The sequence below is a fragment of the Tasmannia lanceolata genome, unplaced genomic scaffold, assembly GCF_043159265.1.
Source record: "Tasmannia lanceolata isolate RefF3 unplaced genomic scaffold, GAP_Taslan_0.1 ptg000011l, whole genome shotgun sequence".
Classification (NCBI taxonomy): domain Eukaryota; kingdom Viridiplantae; phylum Streptophyta; class Magnoliopsida; order Canellales; family Winteraceae; genus Tasmannia; species Tasmannia lanceolata.
Window position 1 is genome coordinate 3,413,355 of NW_027518688.1, and position 19,552 is coordinate 3,432,906.

The 19,552-nt window shown below is 37.2% G+C and overlaps 1 protein-coding gene across 1 annotated transcript in view; it reads right to left on the bottom strand.

Moving 5' to 3' along the window:
* The window catches only part of LOC143886376 (MATE efflux family protein), an 80,961-nt gene that overhangs the window by 21,683 nt on the left and 39,726 nt on the right, over positions 1 to 19,552 (bottom strand). The window contains exons 7-10 of the mRNA XM_077390321.1: positions 18,518 to 18,655; positions 18,104 to 18,172; positions 17,884 to 17,994; positions 14,150 to 14,278 (exon numbers count right to left, since the gene is read on the bottom strand). Coding sequence (XP_077246436.1) covers positions 14,150 to 14,278; positions 17,884 to 17,994; positions 18,104 to 18,172; positions 18,518 to 18,655 — 447 coding nt within the window. The remainder of the gene's footprint in view (positions 1 to 14,149; positions 14,279 to 17,883; positions 17,995 to 18,103; positions 18,173 to 18,517; positions 18,656 to 19,552) is intronic.

Consider the following 19,552-nt stretch of genomic DNA (forward strand, 5'->3'; position numbering starts at 1 on the left):
TTTTGTGCGAACGAAAAGTTTCGACCGAAATCCCACCGAAATTCCGTTTCGGTGGCCAAAACGAAATGGCGACCGAAACGGAATTTACAACTATGAGTAGGACTTAAAGTTAGAAGGTGATAAGGAAAAAGAAACCCAAACTTCACTTTAATTAGAAAACCCACACGATTGGGTTTATAAAGCTCAATCGTTGGGTTTTTAAAACAAACAGTACGCCCCCCTTTTTTTGTGTGTGTGTGTGTGTGTGTGTGTGTGAGAGAGAGAGAGAGAGAGAGAGAGAGAGAGAGAGTGAGTGAGAGAGAAGAAAGGAGAGTGAAAGAAGGAGAAGAAGGCTTGGTGGGATCTTGCAAAACCTAGACTCATACAAGTGAGTGATTTTATTTTTGTTTTAGGTTCTTTTTAACAGGAATAGGGTTAAAAATCTTCCAAGATTTTATTGATAGATGAAGGTTTTTCTTGTTCTTCTTTTTAGGTCAGATCTTAGGGTATTTAATTTTAATTAGATTGATTATATTATGATAAAAAAATAGATCATGGGCTAGGGCTGTAATGTTTTTAGGGCTTGTGACTTGTGATTCTACTCAAATTTACTAATTTTATTTCATAAAATTAATCGGTTCATTAAAAGTTTGTGTCTAGTATATTGTATTAAAATGATTTTTAGTAAAAACATTAAGGTTTTCTTTTGTTCAGACCATATTTTTTTGTATTGATCTAAAATTTCATATTTATTATAGGTAATATTACAATCATTATTTTCATGATCACAAGGACTAAAACTGATTTTTGTGGAACAACTGACCTATGTAGATTTTGTAATCTTATATTCTGGAACCCATGTTTTTATAAATAATAACTATGAATAGATGTATTTACAGCTTCTTCTTCTTTCACTTAATTATGATATTTAGAAAATCAGCCTTTAAGTCTTTTTTTTCGTTGTGTATTAATATCATGAACAGATCATGGAATTTCGGTTATGTTATACTCTTACGTTCATAGTCTTGGTAATTTTATGTTTTGTCAAAAATCTGGTAGTTATGTATAGTATTAAGCAAACAGTACATGATAGGGGGAAATTATTTAACAATTTTGATCAGATTGGATGCATTACTTAGGTTGTTATAAACCTATATGTTAAGATACACACACACACACACACACACACACACACACACATATATATATATATATATGAGTGTGTATATATATATATATATATATATATGTGTGTGTGTGGGTGGGTGTCAGTAAAGAAAAAGAATAATAATAATAATAATAATAAAATACTATGAATTTTCCTTCAAGTGGTACCTATGCTTACAGTTAAACGTGTAAGCACGTTTAGAATGATATCAATATTTTTCCATACTATTGTTGTAGAATGATATCAATATTTTTCCATAAACCAGTTAGGCAGTTATAATGATAATAACCTTATTATAAGATGAAGTTCTCCATTCGTGTTATAGATCAGGATACGGTTAGATGATCTCCACGAATGTCCTAGTTAGAGATTTTTACATTAGTCATATGGATAAAATTAGGGCTTAATTAATATTAGAAGAAAACAAGTTAAGACTAAAATAATAAGCAAATCACAACCATCGAATGACTGAATTGACGCCTTATCATGTGATATATTTCAGGTTAGCCTCGAACTGATACCTAGAGACTCTCCCATCCATCTCATACAAATCAAGGCAAGTAATAGTGACCGAACTACTAATGGTGACTTGAATGGTTTGACATTATAATGTGGTTTCATATGTATCTGTCTTTTTCTGTTCTTTATGGAGTTACTAAATGAATAATTGTCATTGATTGTTGAAATATTATGAATGTGAATGTGACTAACCATGGCAGGTAAGAAAGTGATAAGTATAGCCCTCATGACAATGAGGGAAAAGGTGCGTATGAAAATTCATGCATAAACACTTAATTAGGATGTGGAGGGAGGCAGGGAGCCAACCATGGGCAAAAAGCCAAAAGCCAATCCGACTGAGAGCGTACGACCTCGGGTTGGCAATGTAATTCGGGTGGGCCTAGAAAGGTGACCCAAAGGAAACCCTAGATGGAATCACACCAAGAGTCGGTGGAGGGTTCCTGATGGTCAGGGATCAACGACGGGTATATATAAATACCAAATTTATAAAAAAAGAAGAAGAAGGGGACAAGTGGATTGTCGTATGACCCTGGGGATAGGAGTCTCATGCATGTTCATGTTTAAATTCTATCATTTGCTTTGCATTTTTAATTGTTCCTAAGTGTTGAATATGCCCTATTTAGATTATTAATTGTTGTTCTATGATTAATCTGTTGATCATAAGAGGTAGCTTATAATGGAATCCATATTCTTGTATGCTCTTAGTGTTTTGGACATTATTAGTCTTGACTTGGACATGAAGAACTTGTGGATGCCGAGGAGGATAGAGCATTCGCAAATGAACAAACTTGAATCCATACATCACGGGATGGAGAAAGTCGTCGATTAGTGGTGGAATGACGTAGCTGTCATATTCACATTTTCTTTTTGTTGTTTCAGACATCTACTCAAATTATTTGCTCTCAGTTATGGACTTGATGGTAGTTAGAATTGAAATAATGTAATGGATCGTTTATTTATATGGAATAAGATTGTTAGTTTCTTTCTTTTATTATACGTTGGGTAAAAAAAAAAATCTTGTAGTTTTTGACACGCTCTTTATTTCTTTGGTAGCGACTCGGATATTGGTTTTCGGGTCGTTACAGAGAGTCTCTAGTTAGGAGTCCTAAAATGTAAATGATGTACATATAGGCGCAGGGCAACCTTGTACAAAGACTACAATACCACCTCATACTACATGTATTGACTAAACTAGCCTCACACTTTTTAACAGAGGGAAACAAAGACATTAACTGTCATTGAGCCATGGATTTTGCTTTTAATCACAATAGACCAATTTCCTTTGTATTTGATTTTATATACCAACCCAAAACATGAAAATTGTCATTATCATTTCCTATGACATGCTACAATGTATCATTCCTGGTATATAAATTTTACATTTCTTCATCGCATGGGTCCATTTTCATCTGGTCTGATGCTACAAAATCAAGATGGCAGTCTAAATTTTGGTGCCTTAAGTGTGGAGAGCCTGAACAGAAGTCTTCAAACTACCGAAGGATGTCAACAATTGTTTGGTTAGGGGAGAGCAACGGCTGATCGAAGAAGAGCTTGACTATGGGGTTGATCACGAGAACCAATAAATGGCATTTTTCGATGAGGAAGAGAAAGGCAAAGTTTCGTATGGTGATCATGGGGAAGCTCTTGTCACCCGAAGGACCTTGTTATCACCACAACATCAAGGTGAGGACGATTGACCGAGGACTAATATCGCCAATACCATCTGGACGATTGGGGTGTGAAACATGATCACGACAGTGGGAGTTGTGAAAATATAGTATCATAGGAGGCTATTACAAATCTCAGTTTAAAGGAAAAAAGCATCTGCAACCCTACCAAGAAGTCATGGTTCAAGAAGGTAATGAAGTAATAGTCTCACAACAATGCCTTATTTAATTCTCGATTGGAAATAAATATCACAATGGATGCATGCTACATACTTTTTTGGGATGACCATGGCAGTATGATAGGGATACATTTCACCATGTTCGAAAGGAAACACACTCCTTTTGGAAGGATATTATTAAGATTACCCTGCGTCCTAAGAGGGAGAAAGTTGAGCCTAAGCTTGTTCAGGGTAAGGTGTCAACTTTCTTTCCATGGCAATTTTCAAGGGTGAAGCCTAAGAATGACAGATCTACGGCAATGTTGGGAAGGAATAAATTGCAAAGCCCGTAATTCTGAAGAGCATGGAACAATTGATGAGAGACTATATAGATGTGTTTCCAAATGACAGATCTAAGGGACTGGGCCTGTAGCTCAACGGTTGAGGCTTTGTATCTCAACCTTGCGGTCTCAGGTTCAAACCCAGCTTACCTACCAAAAAAACACATGAGGGACATTCAACACTGGATTGGTCTCTCATACCTTCTATGTATGATATAGTGTATCCCAACACCGATTTTTAGGGCGGGACTATTCCCTACGGATGCACGCAAATACCCATAAACCACGCGCATTGGGTAAGCCCAACTCACATCAATGGGGAGCATACCCATTACTTTAAGCCAAAGAGCCACAGCCGTCTGGATTGGTCTTTCATACGTGTCACTGGTTTACCCAATAAGGCAGCCTATAGAATGATCCGAAAGGAGCATGAAGAATTGAACCGGTAGGTTACAGAGTTTTTGGAGATATGCTTCTTGAGGGAAATCATGAATGCATTTGCTGTTCTTGGCTTCTAGCTCTACTCATACCCAAGACAGATAATTCTTAGCGTATGTGTTTTGACTTTTGATAGCAGGGTACATTAAACAAGATTAAAGTTAAATACTGTTTCCCTATCCCTCGCCTTGATGATATATTGAACATGATAGCCAGCTCGAATGTCTTTCCTAAAAGAAACTTCAAGAGCGGTTATCATCAGATTAATATACGGTCTGGGTATTTAAGACCAAGGAAGGCTTATATGAGTGATTAACCATCCCTTTTGGTTATGGAGATGTATCAGTCTGCCCATCTTGCCCTAAGGAGGTTAGGACACTCATCTCAAATTCATTGAAGGGGAGCAAACAAAATAAGTTGGATAAAGCGAGGAGGAGAGATGAGTTTATCGATGCTGTGGCAGGAAACAATGATGGAGCAGAATGGGTGGATGATGAAGATGATGATATTGCATATCCATCTGATGTCGAGACAAGCAGACAGAGGACGGAGTATAGACGAGCTATGGCAGAGTCTGTGGCTACCGAGAACGAGAGGCGGTAGATGAACAATCTTAATGGTACCAGGCCAAATTTTGGCCCATCCATACACGAGGCGGCTGGGGGTAGTTCGAGGGGAGCCGCAGGTGAGGGTAACATAGGAGGAAAGCCAATGCAGACGGGTTTAACATGTGGGGGCAGCCTAAGGGATCCAGCAAGCATGGACCCAGCGATATGCACAAAGGGAAAACAAAGTGGTATCAGGGGCATGTGGGTTTTGACTTTGTGTGCTTAAGGATTTAATCTAGGATCTATACATGCAACGAATGCAAATGACTTAACCTTCTAGGTGCAACTAGGCTTGACATAAGAGATTGAGGGTTCGCAAGCTACCTATAGCTAAGGTTCAGCTAGCTTAATGCTTAAAATTTCCTAAGAGGCCCTAAATGTTCCTAAGCAGTATAAGATTCAAGGCCTTAAGGATTTCCTACAAATTTTGAGGCTTGTTGCCTCTTTTAGGGTTTCTACAACTTTTACTGAACTTGAACTTTGACTTCAACTTTAATTATTTACCAATTATGTGTGTTTTAATACTCTGGAATTTTTCGTATTTTTCTGGATTTTAGAGATTTTTAAAGATTTATTGAATTTTGAACAAGAAAAATTGATTAAAAATAATTTATTTACTAAAAATCAAATTTTCTTCAATGTATCTACTGGAAATAATTCACTTTATTTATCTGAACCATAAAATAAATTGTTTTTACCTTTTTTAACATTTTTATTGATTTTTCTAAAAAAATATCTTTTTTCCAATGCATTCTAAAATTATTGACCAATTTTAACTGACTTTTGAATTGGTTTGCTATTTTTAACAATTGATTTTGTGAAAATTATGACTTTCAAATATATTTTCCAATAGAGTTCTGATGTGACGGACGCAGTAAAAACATGATATTTTGAGAAAAAGATCATCCTAACATAGTTATTTTTTGCAATTTTTGAATTTTTAGCCAATTAATTTTAATTAAATCCCAAACATAATCGAAATTCCCTAAATCGTTAGATCTAACATTCGATCCAATAGTCCTATTAGGCTAATTAAATCGAACTACGTATTAAATTTTGAGAAGAAACCGCCAAGAAAAAGCCACAAAAGACAAAATTATAGCTTAAGCATGCGATATCCTATGTCACAAATGTCGGTCACGGTAATTTCTCGGCAAGGGAAAATCTCGGGATATATTAATTTTTATTAATTTTTTCGTGTTTATATCGGGAAATAAACGGCAAAATTAAAAATATTTTAAAATATTAAATTTAAGAAAAAAAATATAAAATAAAAATATCGAGATAATATCGCGATATTTTATGATAAAAATGAAAATCTCTCTATATTTTTAAAATCTCGGGATTAGTTCGGGATCAAAATCTCGCGATAAAAACACTATATTTTGAAAATATCGGAGATATTTGTGACTCCAAAATAGCATGGAAAAGAGTACCAACCTTTGATGTAGATCCAAGAATGGGCTGTAGATCTTCAAGAATACACTCCAAATAATGTTGTCGATGCAGATGATCCCAATAAAGTTGCTCCAATTTCCGCAACCGAGAACGAGTAAATCTGTTTTTGAATTACGGAGGAGAGAGAGGTTGCACCAAATTTTCTTAAACGTGAGATGGGATAGAATAAGACAACCAATTCTAATGACAGATGGAATTGCCAGAATATCTAGAGAGGGTGTGAGAGAGAGAAGAGAGTCCAGAGGGAAAGAGAGTAGGTATGAGAACTCGGGTCACAAGGATAGCCGAACTCTTGAAGAGATGGAGGAGTGGTATTGCCCGACTTTGGGAGTAGGAAGGGAGAAGAAATTTTTTTTTGTGTCTTTGAATTGGAGAAGAGTGGTGTTATTTATAGGGGAAAGGGTACCATGCGTTACTAAGATTAGAGCTTGCAAGATGAAGGGTTGAGATCAAATGTGAGATCTTAGGAAAGAATTGAATGGTGAGATAAAAGGATACTAGAATGTTCTCTTTTTTAATCTTGGAAACCCTCTATGGACAGCCATTACGTTCAATTTAGGAGTGATCTTTTGAAATTTAGAAAGAGATTTGAATGGCCTTAAACACCCATATAAATTGGAAAATAATTGAATGCTTTAAGATGTTGCCACTTGACCTCAATCTTTTGCACATTGAGAAACAAATTTGGACGACAATAGAAACGTCAGACTTGGATTTTCTTGCTATAATTTTAGACACAAATCAGTTCAATTGAATGAGGACATGTGTCCTTGGGCAATTCCTTAAACTAGTAAGCTTGCAACACATGCCTCTTTTCCCAAGTTGCAAAATTAGCCTAAAATCCCAAAAATATTCTAAATTGCTAGAAAATTGGGTAGAGGAAAGCAAGGCACGTTTTTCAAAGCTTGGGAAAACGTGTGGTGAGATGAGAGAGAAAGTGAAGAAATTGGATTTTTTCGCGATTTTACGGTATTTCACAACTATTTTCGATATAAATGAGAGCCCTTGTTCTTTTAAACCCAATATTGCCATATAAATTCCAAACTTAATTTTTTCATCCAATAAGAATCGTCGGTTTTTAACGGCGGATCGTTTTTCAAACCTTTGATTGAATTGGCAATCCGATTGGACCAACCAACTCAGTAAACTCTGGATCAATGATCCGAGCCGTCAAACCACCAATTGATGAGTTAAAATATGTTGTTGATCATAGGATTGAATAATTTCAACGGCTCTCATTTATCAGTATTAATCCGAGGATGTTTAATCGGGATTGGGATTGACCCCGATTGATTTAATTATGATAAAACGACCCTAAAGTAATGGTAAAAATACTCAAATTAATCTCAGGTCTCGATTTGATGATTTTCTGAAAATCGGGTCACAGAATGGAATTAAGGCTCGGGCTATGAAGTGACCCTAGCTAATTTTGACCCGATTAGCGATTGCTATGGTTGGATTATGGTTTAGATGACTCAAAGTATATGGTAATGGGCCTTTCATATGATTTTGCATTATAAATAGGGCCTTTTACCAATTTTTCAGGTCAAACTAGCTTACCAGGCAAATTCCGTCGTTCGTTTCGGATATTTTATCATTTGTGGAATATTGTACGTTAAAGTGAAACAAAATGGGGATGTCTACAGGAACACCTCATATAGACATTATTGAACGGCCTTAGATATTGTAAGGCAATGGAATTCTAAGGTGTATTGCTTGAATAAGATAGACAGGAACACCTCTTAGTAAATTGCAAATATCACTTGGCAGACTTTGTTATTGTATTATTGGCATGAGAACTAGAACTTGTTGAAGCTTAGCAAAACCATTATTTCCCACCAATAAAGAGAAGGTAACCATTTGACAGACTCATTAGCAAACTTCGCTTGTACGAATAAAAATAACAAATCTTTTTTGGTCTTGGGGTGAGCTTCCTACTAAAACCAGGGGAGCGGTTCACCGTGATGCTTTGGGTATTGCTAGTAATAGAGGTAACTGATATTATTTCTAGTGTTTCTTTTGGGCTTGGAGGTAAGGAGACATGTCCCCCTCTGGTATTGTGTATTCATATTAATAAAATTTAAGGTGCCAGCCCGAGTCAATAGATAAATTTTGGGTTATAAACAAAAACTAGAGTGCAACACAAATGCAAAGACAAGTGTTACATGGGAACGAAATGTAATGAGATCAACTATCATTTTTGAAAGGAAAAGGGTATGTGAATGCAGAATGAACCACAATACATCCAAGGGAAAAACTAAAGAACAGGTGGTCGACATACTCACAAAATCAATTAGTAAAGCTCACCTACAACTAGATAGGAATGGAATATCTTCATTCTCAAGCCTAACCAGGTGTGTAGAAGTTGTAATTAGGAGTATTTTATCCCTACACAGATAACTTGTCTATGAGGTAGTTCCGTCATTAAGACAAGTACAAGGTCATTTTAGTTTTTGTACAAGTGGGTTATATTATCATACAAAATCAACAAGGTTCCACATGTATCTTTTATGAAACAATGAAGTCCTGTCAATAGAATAAGTACAAGGCCATTTTAGTATTTGTACAAGTAGGGCTATATTAGTTGTCCAAGTACGGTTATATTAACATATAGTCAACAAGGTTGCATAGGTATCTTTTATGAAACAATGAAGTCTGACTTTTTATTTCTCATTGATCTTCATAATGAATGCTTAAATAGCCCAAACGGAAATTGAACTGCAAAGTTACTGATGCAGGTCTACGTCGTTCAAAGGCCAAGCATGTCACATCCATGATCGGATCGCTAGGGTCAATTGGATCGCCGAACCAGCCATCCAGATTATCAATCTTATAAGATAGAAGAAATCTCCAGAGAAATTTCGAACTTTCAAAGGTCGCTTTATTCTTCTGAAGGGATTCTGCGCCCCCTTCTAGAAGATGTAGATTTCAAAATTCTTGATGAGTACTAGAAGGAAGTCTTAGAGAGGCCTTTTTCAGAAGAGGAGGTGGAGAAAGGGATTTTTTTTTTTTTTTGAACCGTGATAAAGCCTATGGCCCGGATGGTTTCTATCTTGCTTTCTTTCAGAGGGGTTATGTTAACGAGGATATCTTGAGATCTTTTCATGAATTTTATGAGGGGATGGAGTTGGATAGAGGTACTGGTGCTACTTTCATTGCCCTCATCCCGAAAGTAAATGGTGCATTTATGGTTTCAGATTTCAAGCCTATTAGTTTGGTGGGTTGCATGTAAAAAGTTTTGCTGAAGGTTTTAGCCGAGCGCTTGAAAGTAGTTCTCCCATTCATCATTTCTGCTAATCAAAGTGCATTTGTATGTCAAAGGCAGATCCTGGATTGCTCTCTTATGGCAAATGAAGCTGTGTATCTGTTAGGAAAAATGGGGGTGGGGTCGTCGTTTGTCAATTAGACATGGAAAAAGCGTATGACAGAGTTGAATGACATTGCTTGGATCACTTTCGGGCTTGTTGGTCAGTGTATTCTCCTCTGCTTCCCAAGGGTATGATTTCTGCGGTGACGATCCAATGTGTCTTGAAAAGGCAGTCGCTTTTTGGTATGAGTATCGGCATCGTTCCAGCAAGTGGATGGTGCTTGCTTCTTGAAGTGATGTATCACTTCGCTAGCTTGCAAAGATGGGTTTTGGTTCTAGATGGCCAGGATGGATTAGGAGCTGTGTGTCTTCTGCTTGGTTCTTTGTCCTCATTAATGAGTACCTGAAGGGCTTCTTCAAGTCTACGAGGGGTTTGCAACAGGGTGATCCATTATCTCCTTTCCTCTTCGTTATAGTGGTTGAGACTTTAAGCCTCCTCATGGAGATGGGCCAATTGAAGGACTGGTTGATGGCTTCAAATTTGGTCAAAATGGATTCAGTTTGCATATGACACTTTATTGTTCTACTCCCCTCATACAAGTCAAAGATCCAATTTCTCGAAATCCAGGATGTTTACCTTAAACATAGAAGAGGCAGAGGCAATTGGTTTAGCCAATCTAATGGGATGTCCCTTGGAGTATTTCCCTAGTATATATCTTGGTCTCCCTCTGGGAGTAGGGAGACCGAAAAATTTAACATGGGATCCAATTGTGGAAAGAATCGAAAGGACGCTAAACACTCGACAAAGGAACTTGGTGGTAGGATAACGCTTATCAAGGCCATTTTGGCGAACATTCCTATTTACCAATTATCTTTGTTGAACTGCCCTGTGAGTGTTGCCAACAGAATTGAACAGATCCAAAGGAGATTCTTGTGTGTGTGTGGGGGGGGGGTCAGATGACAAGAGGGATTTCGCTTTAGTAAGTTGTGAGGATGTATGCAAACTGATAAAAGGAGGTGGCTTGGGTATCAGAAAGATAAAGCAGGTCACTCATTCCCTTCTGGGAAAGTGGCTATGGAGGTTTGGAGAGGAGCAGTCGCAGTTGTGGACTAAAGTTCTTGCAAACAAGTACGGTTCGAAACCAGGTCACTGGAAAGTTTCTGACTGTTTTCGAAAACCGGGGGTCAACAGTTTGGTGTGATATAATGCGATTGAGTGTTAGCTTCAATCGTGGCATCAGATTCAGAGTTTACTCTGGTGATCGGATTAGCTTTTGGGGTATGTATTGGTGCCCTATACTCCTCCAAAAGAGTTGTTCCCTAATTTGTTCCTTGTTGCCGCTCAGAAGGCGGCCGTAGTAAAGGATTGTTTTGAGAGATCAGATGACAAAGTAATATGGAAGCCTGCTTTCAGAAGAAACTTCTTTGATAGAGAACTATCGTCAGTCAAAAGGCTTTTTCAGTTGTTAGAAGGAATGCAAATCTGCTCTTCTAGGTCTGATAAGAGAGTGCGGATCTGGGTTTCTACCGGGGTTTAGTCTGTCAAATATTTCTACAACCAACCAGTTCCTTGTCCCACGTCTCCAATTGAAGCAAAAGTCTGGAAAATCCAAGCTCCTCCAACGGTGTGTGCATTCAATTGGGCAGGTCTTCGTGGTCGAATCCAAACAGTTGACTTTCTAAGGGCCCGTAAGATGTTGAGTGAAGACCATTGTGCCTTGTGCATTGAGGAGGGAGAATGTGTGGACCATATCTTTATCCACTGCAAAGTTGTTAAGGAGGTGTGGGATGGGATTTTTTCCAAGTTTGGATTGAGTTGCATATTCCCCTCTAAGCTTCAAGACTTACTTGAGGGCCGGCAGTCGGTCCCTTGGAAAAAAAAGGGAGGATGCTTTGGTTGATTTCTTTATTATCTACCATGTGGGTACTTTGGAAAGAAAGGAATGGCAGAGTTTTCAAAGGAGTGGCCAAGTCACCTGTTTTCTCTTTATCAAAGTTATTGCCCCATGGCTTGGGCAAAGTCTCTCCCTCTGTTCGGCTTTGTCCCGGCTTTTGATTTATGGGAAGGGTGGAGAGTGATATGTGATAGCAAGAAACACCAATCCTTGATTGTGCAGCAGTGGCAGCCACCTCCCAATGGGATGAGGAAGCTGAATTTTGATGATTCTAGTTTTGGTAACCCTGGGCCAGCTAAGATTGGGGGGTTCTAAGGGACTCCTAGGGGGAGGTAGTATGGGCTTTCTCATGGCCTATTGGTTGGAAGACGCTAGTGAAGCAGAGGTAAGGGCGGTTCATCGAGGTATAATTCATCTGGGTAGAGATGGTTTGGCCCAAACAATAATAGAGGGAGACTTGCTTAATGCCATACGGTGGCTCAAGGGTTCTCTAATTCCTCCCCAGAGATTTGATCGTTTTGTTTTTTACGAGATCAAAGGCAGATCTGAAGGGTCCTATATAACCTATGTGCATGTGAGAAGATCTGCTAATGGGATTGCCGACAAACTTGCTAGGGAGGGAGTTCACAAGCAGAATATTGAGTTTTTTTATTTTTTACCTCCTTGATAGGGCCCTATATTTTTTTATCTTTTGTATCTATGTTTATCTTTGAATTTTCTTGGTGGAATTTCTCGATTTGTCGTTTTTTAATGAAATTTGTTACCATTCAAAATAAAGTAAGGTTCTAGCTTTAGTAGAGCTAGGAAAGTGGATTTTCATATCTTTCAGAATTTTGTTTTAGAGTTATTTTAGGAGTTTGAGTTTCTTTAGGATTTGAAAAAGTTGAGTTGGACAAGTTTTGAGTGGAGAATTTTTAGGAAGTTTGTTTAGAGTTTTCCTAGTTTGTGTTAAAGTAGAAGGTTGTCAAAAGTTTATAAATACATGGCATGTAAACATTTTTATTATCTTTTACTGGAAATAAAGTTTAGTTTGTTGCATTCGGAAATTGCCCACAAAAGAGCCATCCGCTGCTCGTGTTTTACCCCTTGAATCGAGCCATCTACTGCTCGTATTTTACCCCATGAAACCTTCTTTAATAGCCACCAAATTATCATTCCAACATTCCATCTTTCCCCTTGATTTTCAGCCACGTAAACTGCCAATATCCCATCCTATTTAGTCTAGCCGACCACCATCCCAACCTTATATCTCACTGATTCACCGCCCCCTTTGATTCTCTGTTCTTTTAATTTTCTTGACCTCCCTTTCCAATCTTACCACCTAAATTCAAGAAACCTACTTGCTCGTAAACCATCAGGTATCCACGCATTGATATAAGAGCTTCCGCTATCCGACCCTGCGTTAGTTACTCCCTCCTAAAGTTAGATGTTTTATACATAGATCTTGTCAATTCTTAGAAATGAGTATTTATATGGTTGAAATGGTAATTCAAGTGCTAAATTACACCTCCAAAAGTTACACATTCTCTGCCTAGATCTCGTTGAATTCTTCAAATGAGTACTTATATAACCTAAACAGATATCCAAGTACAAAGTTTTTCCCTCCAGAAGTTGGACATTCTTTACCTAAATCTCGTCAATGAAGAACTTTATTATTCCTCTCTTCTTATTCATAACCACTTACTTATCTCTGACATATAAATGGCCTATCAAGTTTTAATGTACAATCTCATCCCATTCGTCAAAGAAGGTGAATAGTTTTTTCAATGTATTGGTTGTATGGGACAAGTATGTATGGGTTGTTTCTGAGGATTTAATTTTACATGTATATGCACCTAATAGATGAATGATTCGGATAATCGACCAGATGGCCCCCATTTGTACTTTGTCGATGATATTTTTCCAAGGAGAAGTGTGCACACCTACAAATATTGGTTCTCAACAGGTTGGACTCTTCTCACTCCATTCCAAACACCCACGTTAATTGTCATCAAAATGCTGCTGTAATTCCCACTTGTAACTCTAGTCCTCAACTTTTCAAGAAAGTTTACTCTTAACTCGCACCTTTTGATATAAAAAATCCTCATAATAGTCAGAAAAATCCTTAAAAATTTCCACTACAAATAATTAATTTTGTATCATGCCTCAACTTTTAAAGTGAGGTGTACGTATAGATATAAATATTCTTTCTTTGAAATTCATTAGGTCATGGGTCATTAAATAATTAACAGATTTCACTCATCGTAAAAAGAGAATTTTGATGATGAAATTTTTTGCAACTTATGAGATTTACAGCATATATAAGACCCTGCAGCCCCATAACATTAAATAACTCCTACAAAAGAAGAGACCCTTGACCACTTGGTTTGAAAAAGTTCACATTATGCTTACATAAGTTCCTAACCAGATGGGAATAATTAAATCCCATTCAAATAACAATTTCATGGAATGGGGATCACCAAACCAGATGTGGTATCACAAAGTAGAATAATTCAGAGCAGATGATTCTTCACGATTAACAATATTTAACAATCACAAATATCAAATAAAAATGGATCCCTTTCAAATGATCAGATAATGAGAAATACAGTTAATGAAAAACAAAGCTAACCTCACGAATGACCTCAAGGTCACTTGTAAAAACATATGGAAATAACCAAGGAACTATAGTTCCAATAGCTCCCAATATTAGGCCAGTTAAAGCTCCAAGGATTAGTAATGACTTCAATAACCTTCGCGCCTGGTTAGAGATGTATAGACCATTTAGGATATTTCTGAGAATGAGAAGGACATGCTTAAAACATGGTGTGCAACTGTTCTAAAGTATAACAAAAAGCCCTTGCAAAAAATTGATCAGTCTCAGTTTAAAATGAAATTCATATTGACTCCAAATATAAATCATGGATGACACAGATGAACTCCACAATTAAAAGTGCAGCTAAACTAAACTATGAATCTTTTAACAAAAAGAATCTTCAGATATTTAGTATAAATAGTATCCTGAAAGCCTTGATTGGATTGATCAAATGATGGAACTCCATGAATTTGAGCTCATACATCCAACTTGAGATCATTCCAGCATCGAAGTACGCTAAAACTACAAGTATCACCAGCAACGGTGGTATATGCAGAAATTTTCTAGAAACTCTGCAATAATCTTAATGAAATGCTAAATATTTTCCGTTGTCAAACAGCCAATTACTCCAAAAGGTTAAGCTGTTAGAGCTGGTGTTATTTAATCTTTTATACTTTAACACCCGTTATCTGTCTCAGGTTTATTGGCCCTAATGGCATTAGAAGTATCCTAAGGGAAATTTTGAAAAGGAAAAGAACAAGGCCCTGTCAGCTGAAGAAGAATGAAACTTATATTGTAGCTATCAAGCCAGCAACCAATTGATAGTAAACATTCATCAATGCAACAAGAATTAGTATACTTTCCCGTGAAAACCACATCAGTCAACAGATTTCTACCTACATATTTCACCAAGAAAATATTTCGGTCATACGAAGAAAGAGTTACAATGAAACTCTCCATGGATAAACGGTACAACACCAGCAAACCTTTATATTGGATCCAAAAGAAATCTTCTAAGAATTTAACAGATTTCTTTTAGTTTGTGTGATCTTCAGATTTGTATCTTCTGGAAAATCAAAGTTAGATTTTTACTGGTCACATTGTTGTACATGAGGATAAATCAGAAGTAACATACACAAAATGAATTTAAAATATTGAACGATTAACATGGACATTCTGCGAGTTGAGACTTTTCCTTTGCAAAAAAAAACGATGGTCACAATGTGGACACTTTAGATAATGATGTTATATGGAATAAAATGTAAAAATTAAGCCTGATGATGCAAACAAGAGCTCCATTATAACACAGTTTGACATGATCAAACTTCTTTTATTTAAGATTGGGAATCACCTCAGTCAGAATTGCAATGAAAAGCATGGCCATGGTGCAGCCCAACCAAGCAAACCTCATGAGCAATAGCTAATAACATTTCGATATCAGAGAGCTCAAAATTGGGGCATTGAAAAGATCCCCCAGTCTGTTATAATAAGATGTTTTATAAATCCAAACAATGCACATAAAGATTGGATCAGTTTAGAAAATGCATTTCCGGTCTTCGGAAGGGACATATACTTTAGAAACTAAACAAATTGTTAGTATGCAAAACCAACTGTAAAGTATAAGGTCTCCAAGAAGTCTCAGTTTTCATCCAGCTTTTTGGGCTGAGTAGATGACTACTTTCTAGTTTCTCCTATGTTGGTCCCACAGTTAACTGAGACTTGCCTGTAAGAATAAGGCAAGATTCACATAGTTAACTGACTATTTCCTCGTAGAATGAAGCAGCCTTGAAGAACTACACTAAATTGAAGCAGGGCTAAACGAAAACACAAGCCAGAACCCTAACCGGCAGTTGTTCTACTTTATATTCAAGCTTTAAAAAAAATGGATAACAATCCCGAGATATTTCATTATCATGTTCAAAAATCACTTGATGGAACCTTTTGCGTAAAGTGCCCCTCCCAGTCAAGAATTTTGCTTCTGCTACGAATCCTACGCCCAAACAAGGTTTGAAATTTCGGGTTCGGTTTCGGCCTCATCTGAAAACGAAATTTTGGTGGCAATTTCGGTTTTGGTGAAAATCTTATAATTTTGGCTGAAATTTTCAAATTTTGGTTTCGGTTTTAAATTTCCGTCCGGGCAGAAAGCCGAAATTTTGGTATTTCGGCCGAAATTTAAAACCATGCTCCCAAACCTCTTATTTCTCCTAGTACAAACGCTTGTGATGATGGTTCCACCAAGACCACATTCAACTCATTTGTGCATTATTGTAGCTTTTGTCATTTTGGAATTTAGATAGTCCATAATTTTCAAAAAAAATTACTGAGTACGTTAATTCCTACATTTTAGTACACATGAAATTAAACTTTCTGATGGTTCCTTAACTTCTATACTTGGCAAGGAACCATCCACGTTGCTCCTCATATTTCTTATTCCAATGTCCTCCATGTGCCTAATCTTGCTACTAAATTAGCTTTTGTTAGTAGTATGACAAAGAGTATGCAATGCAGCCATGGTTTTAAATTTCCACCGAAACACATGAAACAAACGAAATGTTTATGTTTCCATCCCCGCCGAAACCGAAATCAAAATGACCGAAATGCATAAACGAAACCATAAGTGTAATAGTGGTTTATTTTATTAGTATGTATGACATAATTATATTTAAATGAATTTCATGTAAAATGTGGTGCATGCATTATGGATAAATATTTATATGAATAACATTTGAAATTTGGTATGTACTTTTAATAGACATGCGTTACAATGCATGCCACTAGGTGGTCGATATTTTTAAACCATAATGGATGGTTGTCTTGCTTATGTGATGTTTATAAATGCTTATTTAAGCTTATTCTAGCATTTCATGAAGTTTCATCTTAAAATTCTAACATTTGCATATGCTTCCATATTTTCCTTGATTTTACAGAATTTCCAGCGAAATTTCCAACCGAAGCGAAATTTTTCAGCTTCCGTGGCAACTGAAATTGAAACTAAAACCAAAATTTAAAACCTTGATTGGAGCATAACCTTCTTTTCAAATCGATGTAAGTTTCAGGAGCTGGTGACGATGCAGATGATTGGCAGCGGAAATGAGAAGAGTGCCTTATATCTTGTGGAGACAACTGAGGATCATTTGAAGGCACTCACATCCGGTCGCAGTCTTAGTGATGTTAATAACTCTCGCATAATGCATTCGCATATCCGATTGGGTCACGTTTATGTAAAGTACTCGAAGCATTTTTATTTTTTTTTCGAATAGCTACTTAAAGCATTTGTTTCTGTTTTTATTTCTAAGTATGTTTCTGAGTTGAATTTTAAGGTGTGCCAATTAACAATACATTGTTGGTCCTCTTTCCCGTCAAGTGATCGCAAGAAAGGTTCTAGACCTTTTCCTCTTGTGCATTCTAATGTTTGGAGACCTAGTACTAACATTTCTGGTATGGGTATAAATATTTTGTTGTTATTGTGGATGATTGCACAAAATAAGGTTTATTGTGGATTTTTAGTTATTCTTGATTTAGAAATAAAGACAGTAAGAATGGTGGAGGGAAAATATTTAAACATTTTCTTCACATTAAGGCACACATAATCATTGCCACAAAGATTTCGTCAATAAGTTCGGTACATGTATTGAAACAAACATCTGTTGTCTCGAAAGCCACGCAAAGTTTCCATATATGCTCAAAGATAGACACATACGATCTATATGCAGAAAATACTGGAACCAAACATATTAGATATCAGAGTAGATTTAATGAAGCAATCAAACCTTCAGTAAACTTTGATTGATTCCATATATCAACTCCGGCATAAATGATTGAGCAGTTTGTGAGAGCGGCTCACCCCATACGGTACACATGCAAAACACCCCAATCATTACCTTCAGTGACATAATAAATTGATAAGTGTTCAGGAAGTTTCTACAGATCGCATAGAAGAGAAAGCAGATAGCGGCACCAGCGAAAATAAAGAGTATGAGTAAAACTAACCTGATGAGCTGCAAGGGTCATGGTCCCCATAGACGTAGCGGAATATGTAAGAAGTGAATAGAATGCCACCTGAAGATTAACGTATCTTAGAATATTCAAATTATCACTTGTGGAGTTTTTACTTTTTACAAGATATTTCTGTGTGGGGCCCACTTCATAAGATGATCCAAACCGTTCATTTGTTGGGCCACAGAGTAAATAGGTTGTACCCCGTTGATCATCTCCAAAGGATGATCATAACCCTGGTCCACTATAGATCGAAAGGTTAGGATCATCCTATGGAAATGATCTACGGTGTACAACCTATTTACATTGTGGGCCAACAAATGAATGGTTTGGATCATCATATGAAGTGGGCTCAACTGTACTTTTTGGAAAATATTGATGAACAGCTTAGTAGGAATGTAACAAAACCTTTGATATCATTGTTATGAACACCGGGGCGGCAATCTCAAATATTCTAAGAAGTTCATTGGCAGATGGAACAGCCAGAGAGTAAGCATTAAAACCTGTTCTGTTTAGAGACTCAATCATCATAACTGCTGCAATAACCTGTAACATACAGAAATAAGTTATGAAAGAAGGAAAGAGGGAACCAATTTCATGAACATTGAGAAATTGGTTTCAAAAAGTGTAAGACCCAAGGCGAGGCAATGAGAATTTCCAATGGGGGCTTTTTTTGAGTCTGAAATGAAGTGAGGCTCAAGAAGCAGACCAAAGGCATCGGGTTTAACCCAAAAAGGGTTCTCTCAACTCAACTAATTCTTTGTCGCAAACTAGTTGGGGTCGGCTAATGAATCAGGTAAATTTTCACGAAGAAGGTGAAAGAATGACAAGGAAGCAGGATTCTTCCCTGGGAGCCTTCGATTCCCGCTTTCGATCCCCGTTTCGATTCCCGCTTTCGATTCCCACTCTGGCAACCTTGAGCAGGATTCTTCCCTGGGAGCCTTCGATTCCCGTTTCGATTCCCGCTTTCGATTCCCGCTCTGGCAACCTTGAAAGAATCTACCTGGCTCAAATTGACTAAGTCTAATCCTGACACTAGTTGGGTTCGTCGACATGGATCATTTTCTTCCATTCTCTACTATCCAAGGTCATGTTCTCTGTTAAGTTCCTAGCCATCAAGTCCTTCCTCACTATTTCTACCCAAGTTGTTTTCAGTCTGCCCCTACCTCTTTTTACTCCATCAACTTGGCACGAGTTACTTTTTCTCACTGAAAAGGCCTGCATTGGATATGCCCAAACCATCTTAAGAGGTGCTCTCTCATCTTCTCCTCAATTGGTGCCACCCCCACCTTTTTACAGATGTCTTCATTTTTAATTCTATCTAACCTTGTGTGGCCGCACATCCATCTAAACATTCGCATCGCTGCTACACTCATCTTATGCACAAGCTGCTTCTTGGTGGCCCAACATTCTGAGCCGTACAGCATGACTGGCCTCACAGTT